The sequence below is a fragment of the Megalops cyprinoides genome, chromosome 12, assembly GCF_013368585.1.
Source record: "Megalops cyprinoides isolate fMegCyp1 chromosome 12, fMegCyp1.pri, whole genome shotgun sequence".
In the NCBI taxonomy this organism is placed as follows: domain Eukaryota; kingdom Metazoa; phylum Chordata; class Actinopteri; order Elopiformes; family Megalopidae; genus Megalops; species Megalops cyprinoides.
This window is the reverse complement of record NC_050594.1, coordinates 15,168,397-15,184,105: the sequence shown is the minus strand read 5'-3', so window position 1 is coordinate 15,184,105 and position 15,709 is coordinate 15,168,397. Positions and strand designations below refer to the sequence as shown.

At 44.4% G+C, this 15,709-nt stretch overlaps 1 protein-coding gene across 2 annotated transcripts in view; it reads right to left on the bottom strand.

Moving 5' to 3' along the window:
* Window positions 1-7,782, bottom strand: part of ldlrap1b (low density lipoprotein receptor adaptor protein 1b) — a 42,626-nt gene extending 34,844 nt beyond the window's left edge. For both annotated transcript variants that reach the window (XM_036542963.1, XM_036542964.1), the window contains exon 1: window positions 7,522-7,782. In XM_036542963.1, the coding sequence (XP_036398856.1) occupies window positions 7,522-7,606 (85 nt within the window). In that variant the 5' untranslated portion in view covers window positions 7,607-7,782. The remainder of the gene's footprint in view (window positions 1-7,521) is intronic.
* Between the last annotated feature and the right edge of the window lie 7,927 nt (window positions 7,783-15,709).

Here is a 15,709-nt window from a genome sequence, read left to right as displayed (position 1 = left end):
GGACACAAGCTGGCCAGCTTCCGTCGGTGTTGGATAGCACAAGACAGCAGTGCCAGGCGGTGGCAGGGACAGGACGGGGCACGGCCATGAATGGGAGGCATTGTGAGGCAGGGCAATGCGGGACATGGCACAGCCTTACCCAATGCTCTGTGCAGGCACTGCCAGCCCCATGCACACTGCCCTGGCATTCATCAGGATTACACCCACAGGGCTCACCCGACAGGTGGCCGAGAAGGAGCAGAGACTCCGGCTCACTGCAAACACACCCCTCCCCTTCCTGTTCCACTCCCAGATGTTTTTCTTCCCTTTCCTCCGAAAGCTAAAGCTCTGACTCAAAAGCCTAGTACAGCTTTCACTCAAACAAGTTCAAATATGCAGCTCTCCAACACCACAGCTATGTCTCTGGCCGTCTGGTCTTGGTTCCAGGTAACTACTTTAGCGACAGCAAGGACAGGAAGCCACACCAACCACCAGTCAACCTAAAATTCAATGGTCCTTGCATCTGTTTGATTTACATGAAAACTGAAGAAAATTTCATCTACTGGATACAACACACAGGGAAGAATAAAGGAGGCTCTCACATTTAAGATGTTCAATGCATTACAAGTAATGGGGTCTTACATCCCTGATAATGTCAAAGACCCCCTGTCTCCACTGGACACTGGCCACAAGGAACACCTTTGAAATTTTAAGTTAAATCTCCAGGGAGCTCCAAGTATATTGCACTACAATATATGGCAGATGAAAACAAGCACACAAACAGCTGTGACAAGATACTTAAAAGGTTACTGCACCCAGTTTTTAACTTAGTGATTGAAAAGTAATGACGGTTGTGTAACTCAATGCAGCTACCAGCATGCAATCTAGTACAAGTCCTAAACAATTCCAGCAGGATGCTAGGAGGAGGAGATTACCACAGATAAGAGTCTTATTACATCACTGCTGTCTAAATCCCAAATTTGAGACACACAACACTCTGCAATGATTGGGCAGGCCTATAAAAAGGAAACGGCTATAGACTGATTCACGCACAGACTCAGATGGTCTTGCTTCCTGCACAAAAAAAAAAAAAAAAAAAAAAACCCAGGTCACATCTTTCGGCAACTCCAGAGCACAATTCAAGCCCACAAAGAAGAAATCACTCCTTCACCACTAGGAGCAGCAGCATGACAGTCATAGCAGGTGTGGAGGTGGGCATGAGACCAGGTGGGTGCAGGTTTGAGTCATCAATGGGACCGCGCAGTCATACCCTTGTGAAAGCGTTCTAAAGGGTTGGCTTCAGTAACTACCATTAGCCATTTGTTCAGCAGTGTGATATGCAAGCTACCCTGGGTAAGTGCACATGCTAGACAAGTAGCTTCCACATCAGAGAGAAGCCACATTACAGTGAGATTACAGAAGGGTTAGATAAGGATTCCCTATCAGCGCTGGCTTTTCCTGTCTCAAGAGGAACATCACTGCCCTCTCAGCAACAACTGACCCCAAAGTCTTTCCTAACGCAGCACGCTGTCTACTCTTTTTAGAGACTGCCAAGCTTGCATGACTTTGCAGACAGAAAAACAGCCTTGTTGGGGGAGAATTGGATCAGTCATAATGACACGTTTTATCTTGAAAGAGTCCAGAGACTCAGCTGAGATGTGATTATGTGTTTGGCTTTGAAATATTTTTCTTTCCACAGTCATTCTTGAGTATAGACAGCCACACAATAAATCACCCTGAGGGGCCAACACCTAGGACAGCTCGTCCAGCAGGCTGCATAAATTAATTCATAATTTAATGGGTTGTGTAGGCTTTCCTCAAGCGGCTATGAATAGCTTACAGTGTCCTATATTTAGACAACACAGAAACATCTCCTCGTAAGAGTCTCAAGCAGTTTGAGATGATCCTACACCTCCATATCACAACCCACAATACAATACTGACAGCACAGATAACTGATAGTCAAAGTCTCCCCCTGAAGAACTGCCCAGGTCTTCCTTTCACTTCAGCACTTAAGTAAATCTGATGGGGGGAAAAAACATCTTCAGCAGACCTGCAAAAACTAAAGCCGTTGTGAGTCGTTGTAACTCAGGCTTTTCAGCTGGTGTACCCCCTTATGTCACAAAGCCCCTCTCAGATTGGAGTGACTCATTTTTATTTTTATCATACTTTCAACTAGACTCACAATCAAAAAGCCAGGATATGACAACTAACACCTTTGAAGGTGCCAAAGGTTTTGTCTGTTGCTCATTTTAAGAAAACGACATTCTGCAAACTTTATTTCTCATATACCCAATGTATCTTGTGTAACCTCTGACACATACCGCTGATTCACAACAGCTGATGACAGGCGCACTGAAGTCTAGCAAGGAAAACTTGTTATTCACTCTCTGATATTCAGATTTTGTAGGAACCAACACAGCTTTCTTCTTAGAGCCCGTCGAGAACAGGAGGTGGCGACAGCTCAAAATGCATGCGCTAGCTCAGTGAAACCCTGAGCACAGTTGTCTCAGAGGCGCACCTCTACCCACCTCTACCCACTGCCACAATCAAGTACACCAGGGGATGGAGCATGGCTCCGTTGTCATATCCAGGTGACCGTCCACTTCATGGAAACAGTCCACCACAGTTTTAATACTCACTGGAACTAGAAACCTTGTGGAACCGTAAATCCCTCGGGACTTTACAACACTATAAAAAAAAAGGTCTGCAGGACAAAAGGCAATCTTCATTACACTGTGGCTGCGCTTGCTGCAAGCAGTGCAGTTTTTTAGGGTGACTTTCTGAAGGGGACACAGTCCCCCCAAAACAAGCTGAAAGCAGCAGTAGTTTCACCATGAGGGAATTTGCCATTTTCGGGGTTTGAGTTTTTGAATGACAAAGGTACTAGGCTTTTCAATTAGCGTGTTCTATTTTGGGTGAAATTAAACTTTTACTAAACACAATGACCCAGGCTCCTAAATGGTTCAGTCAGCACAACACTTGTCTGTAGTGCAGGCTGAGCCCTATGACCCAGGTTCAAACTGAGCCGCGTCCTCTGCCAACAATGACTGGGACCCACAGAGGCAGGTAGGGGTGGGCTGGCCTGCCAGGATTTTCTTGTCTTTCGACCAGTCTTCTCATTCCACTAATTCGTCAAAGGCCTTCTCCTCCTATGCACGCCCACCTCACTCTGATGCACCATGCCTTTGACTGCATTCAAGGGTATCAGAGGAATGCATTCACTGCACTTTAGCACTTTAGCGGTTGTCGCTGTGAGATGAGCTTAATGTACAATTGGTGGACCAAAAATAAAACTTGCGCAAAGGGTAAAGTTTTAAAAATACGATGACCTAAGGACTTAGCAGTAGAGGTCCATTGTGGGATACTGAAGGCAAACTGCCCATGGATCAGTTACCAGCTGTCATTTTACCCTCAGTCCTGCTTATCAGTACTGCCAAAACCGCTACACTTCCACCCTGAAACAGCACATACCACATATCAGGTAAAAACTTCACTTTGTAGGTAAAACCAGAAGCAGGTGTCTTAATTCCAGACAGATACTTCACTTCTAAGTGAGACTAGATTTTAGCATGTGGCCCAGACGGTCTACATGACCTGCCCTTTGACCCTGACAGCTACAGGTCACTGACACCAACTAATCACTGACTCCTGACCAGAAAACCTGCTAAATCAAGCTTTCATAATCCTGACAGATAACAAATCTGAGGGGATGGTTCCATTTTTCACTACTGTAGGAGAGAAAAAAAAACCCAAATGTTTCAGGGATGTCTGTTAAAAAGTAGGTCAGCAGCACAACAAGATCATTCCAAACAGGATGTTTCATTGTACAGTGAGGGAGGAACAAGTTTGGCTTCTGCCATCACTTCAGCAGTTTCTGGTGTCAACACCCTTTGGTGCAACCTGTGAGCCTTCAAACAGCTGGTCAGCAAGGGTCCAGACTCCACCATACAGCCTACAATGCTCATATGATTTGGTTTTCAGTCAGACTACAAAATCAATTGCTTATGAACATGTAAAATGCTGTGGACTACATCAAATATCATTTGTGGGGTTGTGTTTTTTTGGGTTTCTAATTCCAGCCAAAGGCAGCAGCCCATGTCCACAGTGGGTGCCATTCAAATCAAACTCTCTTCTTTCTTACCCTGAGACACTGAGCTCCAGCCTGCACTGCCAATACAGCCACACATAAGAGCACCCAACAGACATGTGAAGCTCCATCTTTGTGAGGCTGAGCATCAAGACAAGAGGCTCAGAGCATCTACATACAGTTTCAGGTATGATCGCACAGCCTGTCAATGCAGGCCGCTGTGAGCTTGTTTATGCTTGAAGCGGGCGGTTATGAAAACCCTCCACCTGGCAGGCTTTAAGCAGAAATAACCCCAGAGCAGCGCCGGGCGGTTAATCAGTGTTTTGACCTGACACAGCAAACACGCTACTGTGATTAAACAAAGTGCATCGCCAGAGGAAGTTCAGGTAGGCCACAAACACGATGTCATCTGTTAAGGATTTATGGCTGGGGCTCATTATTATCTAATGATTATCGCACAGTACACACCAGATCTAGAGATAGAGACAGATTACACCTTCAGCGTGACAACACTGAAACAGAGATGAGGCAATTTCTGTAATATCACTGTGTCAGTGCGGCATCAGGGAAAACTCCTTTCAGTGAAACTTGGTTATAAACAAGCACCATTACCTGCATCAGGCATTGTTTTACTGTGAGGAAGAGTGTTTGAAGGCTGAAGGCAGAAATCTACCAGGACAGAGAAGACAATCCATATTGCTGCCATGTGTTTTCTTTTTTGTCTCCAGCAAAAACAACCTTCACCAAAAACACTCCATCATCACAAACTTAACCCCCCTGCCCCCGCCCTTTACCCCATGCCCATACCGCTATCCAGCCAAAATGGACACAAGACTGGCACTGGGCAAGGTTAATGGGGACTGGAGAACAACAATACCAACCTAACCTCATTGCTGTTGGTTGCCATGGTTATAGGAATAAGCAGCTCCCAGAATGCCAATTAGCTATGGGTGCTTTGGGCCAAGAGAGATTTGGAAGTCAGAGCTGCACAGAGACAATGGTCATTATTTCCCTGCTGAGAAACAAAGGCCCACAAACAGAGCTGTGGCCACCGGACAAGGCTGTCTGTTGGGTGGCACGAGTACTACCTGGCCACTCAGCCTGTTGCAAAGAGTCAACTGCTGGGACACATCACCAAAAAAGTTACCCTGCAGCAGCATATCCTCTATCGAAAAGCATATCGATCTTATTTGTATAGCACAAGATTCAAGATTCAAGAACTTTATTGTCAAGCACCACAAAATTGCAAGTGTGTCAGCCTCCAACGGTGTATTTATATTCAAGTCCTCACACATATTTACAAATAAATAAGCAATATAAAAATCAATAAAAAAGTACAGAATCTAAACAACACAAGTAGGAAATATAAACAGTATAATGTATAAATTTACAAATAACACTGACATGGTTTAGCCAGTGCAGTGACTCTTCACCACGGCCATAACAGCGGCGCCCCACTCCGACAATCTGTCGGAGCCTGACATCAAAGACCTCGTCCAATTTCATGGGCGCTCCTGCGGTGGCACAAGAGCGCATGAGATGCTTACGAACACTGCGCTGTGTTAATATTGTAAAAACAGATAACAAATATCGTAGCCTAAAACATAGGTGCTTTGTTTATTGTGCTACAGTATTTAATTAACCCAAACGTTTATAAATATACCGCTTATTGTGAACTTTATTGCTGGCTATCAGTATACCAATTTTAAGAACTACAGAGTGTTGGCGTCAGATAGCTACCCCGTAGTCAAAAACCAGTGCGTATGTGATCCACGCATCGCACTGTTTGAAAAGTGGGCAAAGGGTCAAAATAAATTATTTATATTTGATAGGTTCTTTGAAGAAATTACACGCAGTGGGAGTGAGGTCCATGCGCTGAACTCTCCTCCCTTTCGTTATCCAAACATTTGGATTGTAGGGCGCAGCGTGCTGCCACGGCTGCCGCAGTCCACACACCAAGACCGTAAATATCAATTGTTCCCTGCGAGGTATACCGTCCCTATCCCTCTGTCAATCCCATTTCACGCCCTCGGACTGTCCTCGCTTGTTTCCTTCTCCATCTGCCAGATAGTCTCCCGCTAAAGCGTGCCAACCGCCTGTCCACTTCGCCAGTTCGTGTGCAATTCAATCAATGGATCATAAATCATACATCACGTTCGGATGACGTGGCGAGTTCCTAGGCATGCTTTCAATTCCACCCTCTTCTGATACAATACTTGTGCTACCGCTAAAGAATACCTCAGGCTGAATAATACCGGAGGCTGAAACTACGGCGCATGGATTCAGTATTAACTTAGAAAGCGGTTTGCTCGCCAGTTTGCTAGCAGTATTTTTTTATTTTATTTTTCAGAGAAGATTGAGTTTTCGTTTTTCCATTTATAAAATCGTTGCACATCTATGCAAATGCCTCTAGAGAGTTACCCACACCTAACAGCTAGAAGTAACATTACCTTCGGGGAAGCAAGAGGACTGGGGTTCAGAATTACCCCTTAGCCTAGAGTTCAAAGTAAACCTACGCACTGAGGAATCCTGAACGACGCAGAATACCTGTACGAAATGCGATTCAAATATTCATGTTTTAAAATACATCGACCATTATTAAATCGCTCGCATGCCGTAAATATTCCTACACCAAATATTAGTGAATTAACTGTGAAACTACACGCAGTCATCACTGATTCGTTTCCCGGTCAACAATTTCACAACTGCATGGATTATGTAGTTACCTATTCATATTCGGAAATTACCCGCGTTTCCACAGGTTCCGTGTGTTGCTGTGGACACGGTTAACATTTTGCTAACTGATACCCAGCTAGCGAACACTCATGGAAACTAACACAGTAAATTCAAATTCAAACAAATTCACAAACGCAGAATGTGTACAAGGCAGGGGTCAATAAAAGCATTAATCTATTGTCGAACAAACGTGTTTACCAAATCTATTACCAAACCAGCTACTTGGTTTGCAAGGTAACTGGATTTCTTTTTAGCAGCAGACAGTGCACCAATATACCCATTTTTCCAATTTCAGCACGAACTGCAATGCTTTTCATTTCAACCAAAGGCACATGGGAACCTTGCGTTCAACACGAAGCACTTGATCTAATTAGCTGGCTAATATAAACAAAATAGCTAGCTGGCTAGCTAAACACAGCTGACGTGGTTGCTACACTCATGATAGCTAAGTGACTACACCAAAATCATTTCTGGATGAGGACTGGTTGGTATTGTGATACGACCTAGCTTGCAAGCTAGCGAACTTTGTTGAAGTGAATAGTGACGCGTTGAAACATGTTTGATCAAACTAGGTAGCTCGCAATCTAGCTGGCTAAATGGATAACCTTAATCACAAAATATGGCTAGATGTTTAGCCCCTACTGTTTGCAATGAGCATGAACATAAGTAGCGAGCAAAACAGTGAAAAGGAAAAAAACTGTTGAAAAACAACTTACTTTTGTGTTTGCCAGAACCCCATGACTGTTTAGCGAGACTCGGACTCCGAATAATGGCCCTGCCTGCCGACTTCAAAGCATCCATACTTTATAATCCAAAAACTGGAGAAAAGAGCACCACAAGCTCCGGCTTTCTTCTACCGCAGCTCGAAGCACTCTGCACGATCTTTCGCTCACTCTCTCAAACTTTTTCCGTTTTCTCTTTTTTTCCTCCTTTTTTAAAGTCACCCGAGTCGATGGATTATCACGTTTCGCCCCACATGGGCGGTGTTATTTATGTAAATCAACCGGATAATGTACATGACGTGCGCCGTCTAAAGTTGTAATATGCGAGGATCCGCTGGAGGGAGTCCATCGCGGTACCGCTGTCAGAGAGGCCATATGCTTGGGTAGTTGTGCGTTGAGACAGTACTTGGGATTTTTAGAGAAACAGCATAGTGAATTTCCGTGAATTCAAAAGCACTAATATGTAATATGCATTATATCAAATATGATTCGGTGACTGGTCGGCTAATGTAAACCGTCAGCAAGAAAAAATATTTCGGTTATTTTTCTGCTTTGATGAAGAGATTCTTCACGTAAAGTATGTATGCGTCAACACAGTATGTGTTGTATGGAAGTGTGTGTGGAAAATAAAGACCAAGACAAGAGTTTCCAGTTTATACATCGATAAACTTTAATGTTGTGTCCTTAACACAAAGTCAGAGATATGTGACAGTTAGAACAGGATAATGCGTCTCTTGTCACGGGTCGTCAAGTTTTATCCATCTTGTGACACCAGTACTGGATTAAAAAAACGCTTTGAAATGTTTTGACGCAGCGATGGCCGTGGGTGATGGTGCAATGCGCGTGTAGAAATAACCGCTTAGGATTGTGGGCGAGCATGTTGATGGTGAGCGTAGAAGTTGAACATAGAGAGTGGTTGTGATGTATCAAAGAACAGAACAAACCTGCAAACAGCGAGTGGTACAGTTTTGTCTGAAATGGTTGTTTTCCTCGAACGGCAAACACAGCAACAGCGTCTCAGCCCAGCTATGCACTGATTGGTCAGTTCGCAGTTCGCACCTTGTGTGTATGTGCTCCTACCTCTGACAGTCTTCAGTTGGCTTTCAAATGCTCTGCCCAAATACTGAGTGACGCATCACGACCTCATCAGAAGAGTGGATCTGTTTCTCACACGAGTGCTTTACTAATTCTGAAACTGACACATGGAACTATACTTGCAAGCCAAAATCAGCCGTCCATTATGAGCTTTCACCTTTGCTCCTGATAAATTTACAGTGTCTGTGTGCAAGTGTGCGTGCATGATTTTAATGTTTGCTAGCACCCCAACCAAGACAGAGCAAGAGAAAGGGTCAAAGATACCCCTCTTCTCCCTCTTGTTCTGTGTGAATGCCTTAGCAGCCAATCATGAAAGGGACTGGATGTGCTTTAAAAAAAGCTTTTCCAGAGAATTTGTAGTCTCCCACAAAGACCCCAAAACCCCGAGTTCTACACAGGTGCAGAGGCATGTGATTAGCAGCTGCACCCAGCAGCCCCTTTGTACCGAGGCTGCCAATGCACACTCCGTTCCACAAGCTTCTCAGAACCGCCGCCCATGTGCTGCAAAGCCGCTGTGGGGGAGACGGGGTGGATGAGCGACATGTTTACTCGCCCGGAATGAGAGAAGCGTGAAAGGAACACCCCGGTGCCTTTCCTGGGATTGACATCCCCAACAGTACATTCAAGAGCAACAAAAATCAGACTAGAGGGAGAAGAATTTCACTCATGTCTCTCCTTCAGATTCAGACAGTGAAAAAATGAAGAGTTGTGAGTTTTACATTGTAGAGTTTTGGTCAGAAGTTATCAGAATTCGGATCTTATTAGCAGGGTCCTTCTGTATACCTGTTGTGTGGTAAGCACGAGAATCCAGCTCAAAGGACACCTTGAATAATAATAACAATAATAATAATGATAATAATAACAATAAACAAAAATATTTGGTTGGACATAAGTATTTAACACTTTTCATAAGTATAAATATTCAGATATTCATGGGCTTCTTTGTTCCTCCAACCTGAAACTAACTACAATTTCCTATTAAATTTCTATACTGGTCAAGCATGAATTACAGGTAATTTCTTAACCCCTCGGCTCTCTCAGTCTCACTCTGTCTCTTGCTTCTGTTCTCTCTGAAGCTGGCCTGGAGCTGTCACCCTGCAGAGGAGGGAAGTACAGATCGTGTCAGTGTTGCTCCTTCACTCGCGTCATGGGTTTTCAGCCTCCCCTGTTCCCTGCTATCTGGCGGGTTAGGAGGTTGGTATTCAAAAAATCCTGCTCTTTAAGATTCCTGAAGAGATGATGGGGCACAGATATAAACACCAGGCCTTGTGCTGTGTATACATGCATGCATGTATGTATGCACATACACACACGCGCATGCACGCACGCACGCACGCACACACACACACACACACACACACACACACACACACACCCTGGAACTGCCCACTGTCTCAGTTCAGAGGTTTGTGCTTCTATTTGACACAGAGAAATGTTGCAGTGTTCAGTATCTGAATAAGATCCCAGAGTATGGAGTTCTAATCCAATAGACTTCCCAAGTAGCTAAAAGAAAAGCAGCTTTACCTCTCAGTTGATCTTGCTGGTTAGATATGGTAAATCAAAATGCTAAGACCATACCAGAGAATGCACTCTTCCACCTTCAAAAATCCATGGGCATGTAGGAGGTGTCCAGGGTGTTACGTGTGAACAGTTGCGCTCCTACTTCCTTTACCTGTTTCACTGGATTGACAGACGGTCTTGTCTAAGAAAGCCCTGCCGAGCACTGATCCTGGTACGCTGGTGTATAAGTAAAGCAGTGCTACACAGTTCAATGTGCACCCTCTGGAACCCAAAGTGCAGGCCAAAGCCAAGGTTTATTCTCTGAAAGGGCACAGGCTTGTTTTGCATCCGTCTCATTTTCTTCCTGTAAAATGTGAGCTATTCAAAAGTCCGTCCTTGTTCAATTGCATCTCAGTTCAAAGGGCCCAGCCCTTCCTGCATACGAGTGCATGTATATTTTACAAGAGGGCCTGCCAGTGAGCTAACTCTCAAAATATGTCCCTCAGTCCATTTTCTGTTGGCCAAAAAATTGTTTTCTCTGAGGGGGTTTCAGATAAACACAAATCACAACAAAATTCACTTGGGCAACAGGGAAATGTGCACCTTGGACGGGTGCTGTTCTTTATTTGCAATTGTGGCTGTCCAATCACAGCACTGTCTGAGGGGAAGCATTTGTCATGCCAAGCAAAATAGCCGTGCAACTGTTCATCCCTGTTCACGCATCTGTTTTCAAACATGAGAACCCACGTCATTGAAGTTTTATCATCACAACACCAGAAGCCAGAAATAAATTACTTCAAAGCTTGAATTTTTTCAAAGTGCCTTTCCTTCCCGAGTTGTCTCCAGTCTGCAAGTATCAGTGTCTTCTTAGGATCCTCAGAATCTTTACGCGGTCGTGAAGCTGATCTTTGCTCCCCGTGCCAATCTATCGTTCATAGCGTCCATGATCAATTGCAACCGCGTGTTCCACTCCTCAAAACATGCTACTGATCTCCCTCAGTCTGAGGGGATGAAATATACGCTTAGCTGCTCATGCATATGTAAACGATCAATTCAGCATCCCTTCTTAATAAATTATGTGGAAATGAAACACTCAGAGGCTAACGTTTTGATGATCGATTGTCACAGCAATTGCTTCCTTGACTGAAGTTGGCCAGCCCAGAAGAATGACAAAACAGAGCCAGTTGCAAACATTCATCTATAAATCTGTCACTCTCCGGTCTCCGTAAACATATATTCCGTGTAACGCTATGCAGCTGTAACTTCTCACACCAAAGACAAATTTATGTGTGAAAGGTTAAAAAAGAAGGGGAATGGTTTAAAAAAATCCACCACAACAGAGGACAGCACTGAGTATTCTGAGCTCCTTGCTTGAGTACGGTAGCTTAAAGGGAAGTGAAGGCCAAGGTTTGAGATGAACTCTATCCTATGTGTTGTTATCGTACCCTTAGTCAAAGCATTTACACTCAACTAATTGCTCCAGTTGCCTGAACGGCATACAAAGTATTTACAAAATGAAAATTCCACTGAATTCAGTGAAAGTCTGTGACAAGAAAATAAATAATATGCCTCATTATCATTTGGCCAGGGGTCATATTCCTTTGTACTGAATCATGTTTTCTGTTGAGAAATATCCCCATCCCCCCTGAGCTAAACTCCACCCACCTGGTTCCCACTGTAATAGGGCTCTGGAGTCAGCTTTCAAAGCCAAACAAAAAAGTTAAAGTAAGTATACTAAGTGCATTTCACCCTTCTTTTTGGTCCTGCTTCATGGCCAGCCGATTTTAATCCGTATCTAAATGTTTCACACCGAGTTCATTCTAATCCACTTAATCCTTATGAAAGTTTTAAGGCGGGGGCAGCAGAGGCATAATTCATCTCCTAATGAACGCCTGATGATGTGTTTATCCTGAGAGTAGGCAGAGAGCAAGACAGAGACACAGAAGAAAGGGAAGAGAAAGACAGCTTTCCATCCCCATCCAACTAATCAGCGGGAACTCCGCTCGGGGGAGACGAGAAAAGGAGAAAAGCAGACGAAACGAAACGATGCCCTCGGTGACTATTTTAGGATGAGAGGAGAAGCATTCTTACCACCGCACATGAGAGCTCATTTCACTGATCTAAGTCGGTGGAAATGATGAATTGTGGGAAGAACATCCATGCCCCCACAGCATTGCCTCCCCATGAGAACAATGGCACACTTGCGAGGGTTGCAGGCAGCACACAGCACATGTGCCTGATGTGAAAGGCTGTGCAATGACACTGAGGACAATCGGCTTGAGCGGGGGGGTCAGAGCAAACACAGACAGCTGCTTCCAGCTCTCAGTACTCCAACATGTTTTTTAATACTGTTTTTTTACGCACATCAGGTAAATGGATTCATTGAATAGCTCCCCGCCCCAGTCTGAACAGAACTGCAAGACAGCCAGGTTACGAAAGCCAAACATATTAGCCTCCTTTCTCACCAGTATCAGTGCTTGTCCTTGGCACAGCAATTTCCAAGCCCTGAAAAGGTAATTTTTTTTTCTCCCTTCCCAAAAGCCTTGGACCAATTAAGAGTGAATGGAAGCCTGCTGTCTTTTAAATGTTTTTTTTTTTTTCCTTTCTATCAAATCAGCCCCTTCGAAGTCCTTTGGGTTGGGGGGTGGATTCAAAAGGGAGAGATCCCATTTGTGCCGTCTATTCCATGGAACATTTTGTGGAGCAAATCAGAGCACATTGAGATACACAAAAATGCCCTGGCTTTTCACCTGCGGGAGGGGGGAAAAAAAGAGAAGAGATGCTTAAATGCTCAAACGTGTCCCTGGCCTATAGAGAGGCACCGCCTCTTCTAGCCCCCCAAACCCCATCCCCCCGCCCTATTGTTCTGCATGGCACGGCTCAGCTGCCAATTAGGTTAAAGTCAGAGGACTGAAGGAGTGAGGCACGCAGTTGTCTCTTCTCTCCCTTCTCCTTCTACAGTAGAAATTTCTGAAGCAGTGGCTTCACTTAACCCAACCCCCCTTCCCAATGTCGTCCCCCCCCCCCTCCCCCATAAACAAGTAGCTGACACAAAAGCTTAATATCCGGGTTGAGTGAACAGCGCAGCAAGAAAGCTAACAACTTCGACATGCTGGACTGCTGGAGAATGAGGATAAGCAAGGAGCACAATGGGAGGTCATGCGGGGAGCGGCACGACTGATACAAATCATCACTTGTCTTGCCTTCAATTGCAGATTTAGCAGCACATTGAAAGTTATGTAAACATCCTTTTTGAAACCTTTGGGTCCGCAATTCTTGACTTTTGAGGCTGCTGTCAGGCCTCAGGACTTCCTGTTCAGACCTGGAAGAGCTTTGGGGAGGGAATGCCGGGCTTCTCTCCAATCCTGAAGCCCGAAAACACCCTTACTCGCTTAGCTGAACTACTTTCCTGTTCTTGAAAACATGGTCTTCATATCCTCTAATTCACATCACCATTAAAAAAAGTACATGAAAAATTTATGTTAACTATTTATAATTCCTTTTGCAGTCACTTACTTCGAATGTAAAATATGAAAAAGAAATCTGCGCTCCCAAGTCCTGGGTGAAAACCACCGCATAATCTGTTCCTTTGCATTAGTGAAATCCTGCTTACTGCAGGCAGAAGCTAAATTAAAAGAACGCAGAGTTAGGAGGATATGGGTTGGTATTCTTTTTTATCCTGGAGCGGTTATTTAATTAAAGCCAGGAAGAAGCTGGCGGCTCGGTTATTTGGACGGCCATCAGGTTGGCTCATCGAGCAGTCCTTAGGCTGCAAGCAGAACACAATGAAATCAGACACATCTCGCAGGCATGGAGTCCCCATCTTAGCCTTTCCTGACCCACACCCCAGACACGCAGAAATGCAAGGCATGGAAGGGGAAAAGTGGACAGAAAGGTGTATCTTTTTTTATCTTTTCCTTGTCAGTCAAGCTTCCTTACTTTGTTAGATCAGTAACAGGTAAGATGCTGCTGCTGACGATCTGAGGCTGGCTGTATCCTGGAAAGACCTAAAATAATCTTGTGCCTCTCAGTGAAGAGGGAGCAGAGAGAGGTGTCATTAATATTCTAACCAGATGCGAAACTCAGAGCTGCAGGTAAGAGGAAAGAGCTTGCAGCCTAAGGATGCAGAGAAACGAATGGAGGAACAGACATAACCATTACGGTTCTTACCGTCGTAGCATGGAACACATACCTACACAGCGTAGAGTGGAAAAACTTGATCTTAAAAATCTAATACGGCTAACCTCTCCGTGCATGTATTCTGGTGTGCTGTTCTGCATCTAGCCTCGCATCAAACAAACCGCAGACTTCAATCAAACTGATCACAGAGAAAAGCAAACGGAGCAGATGAAAGTGGCACCCTGTGTCAGAGAGTGACTGGGGTAAAGAGACAGACGGAACCGTAATCGAGTTAAATAACCTTCGGAGAGCACAGTGCTGATGTCAGGTCCAAGCTGTGTCATAGTTGCTGGCCTCAGGCGCCATACGCCCTCTGGTGGCAAAAGGAAGATACCACAACTGACGAGAACACACGCGATAGACGAGCTGGACAAGGCAAGTGTACAAACAGACACGCGAGCTCAAAAAAGATATCACACAGGCATTCAACTTCTGCAAGAAAAACATTTTATTCCTTGCCAAACCTCACAGAGAGCGAGAATGCAGCCAAGATCAGTTCTAGAAACAAAGGCCGTGTGCCAACTGAGGACAAAGAAAAAAAAAAAAAAAACAAAAAACATGGATGTTTTCTTTTTAAACTCTCAGCAGGAGTCCTTCAACTGACACAACTTTTCACAAAACTTCAAAAAGCCAACAACGCCACTGTTACCCGCGCACAGCCTGTCTGTGAGCAGTAGGTCAAACCACACAACACAGCGACCAACAGTTCAGGCAACAGCAAGATCGTGTCAGACTCAAGCGACCCCTCCCTGTCGGTGGGGACACTCACGTCCAAAGCAGGGTGCAAACATTCAGTGACTGAAAGGTATCTGAAAGGTCAATAATGTTTGAATTGACCCGATTAAACCCCACTGGTTTCTAGCTGTGCTGAGTCTACTGCAGGATAATGACCGCCTTTCTCCACCCCACTAGATTTTCCACAAAACACATGTACGTTTAGCACCGTTTCCTAACACATCACCCACTGTATTTATAATACATTTATACAGAATGTGTATCAACAGAATGCATTTATTAGCTTGGCACGTGAACTTAAAATGAAGATCGTGTTGTTCACAGATCTGTGACAAAAGGGTAGATTGCTATCTTTAAAGCCTGATCACAAAACATAAGCATGACTACAAATAAATAAATAAAATACTGTCACACTTTTGTTTGGCAGCATTTAAGCCTTTTTTAAATTGCACAAAATCCATCCTACTCAATTGCCCTTCAAACAGCAGGCTACTTAAAGGGTGCAACATTCCCCAAAAGCTAAACAAATGAACAGATCTATGTAAACTGAAGGGTTACTGCTGGGGGGAGGGGCCAATTTGCTTGTATGCATCTGCAGTAGGCTCTGATTGGTTAATGTTATTCAATGAGAGTATGACAAAGGGGCGGGGCTTCTACATATCCAGCTTCAAGG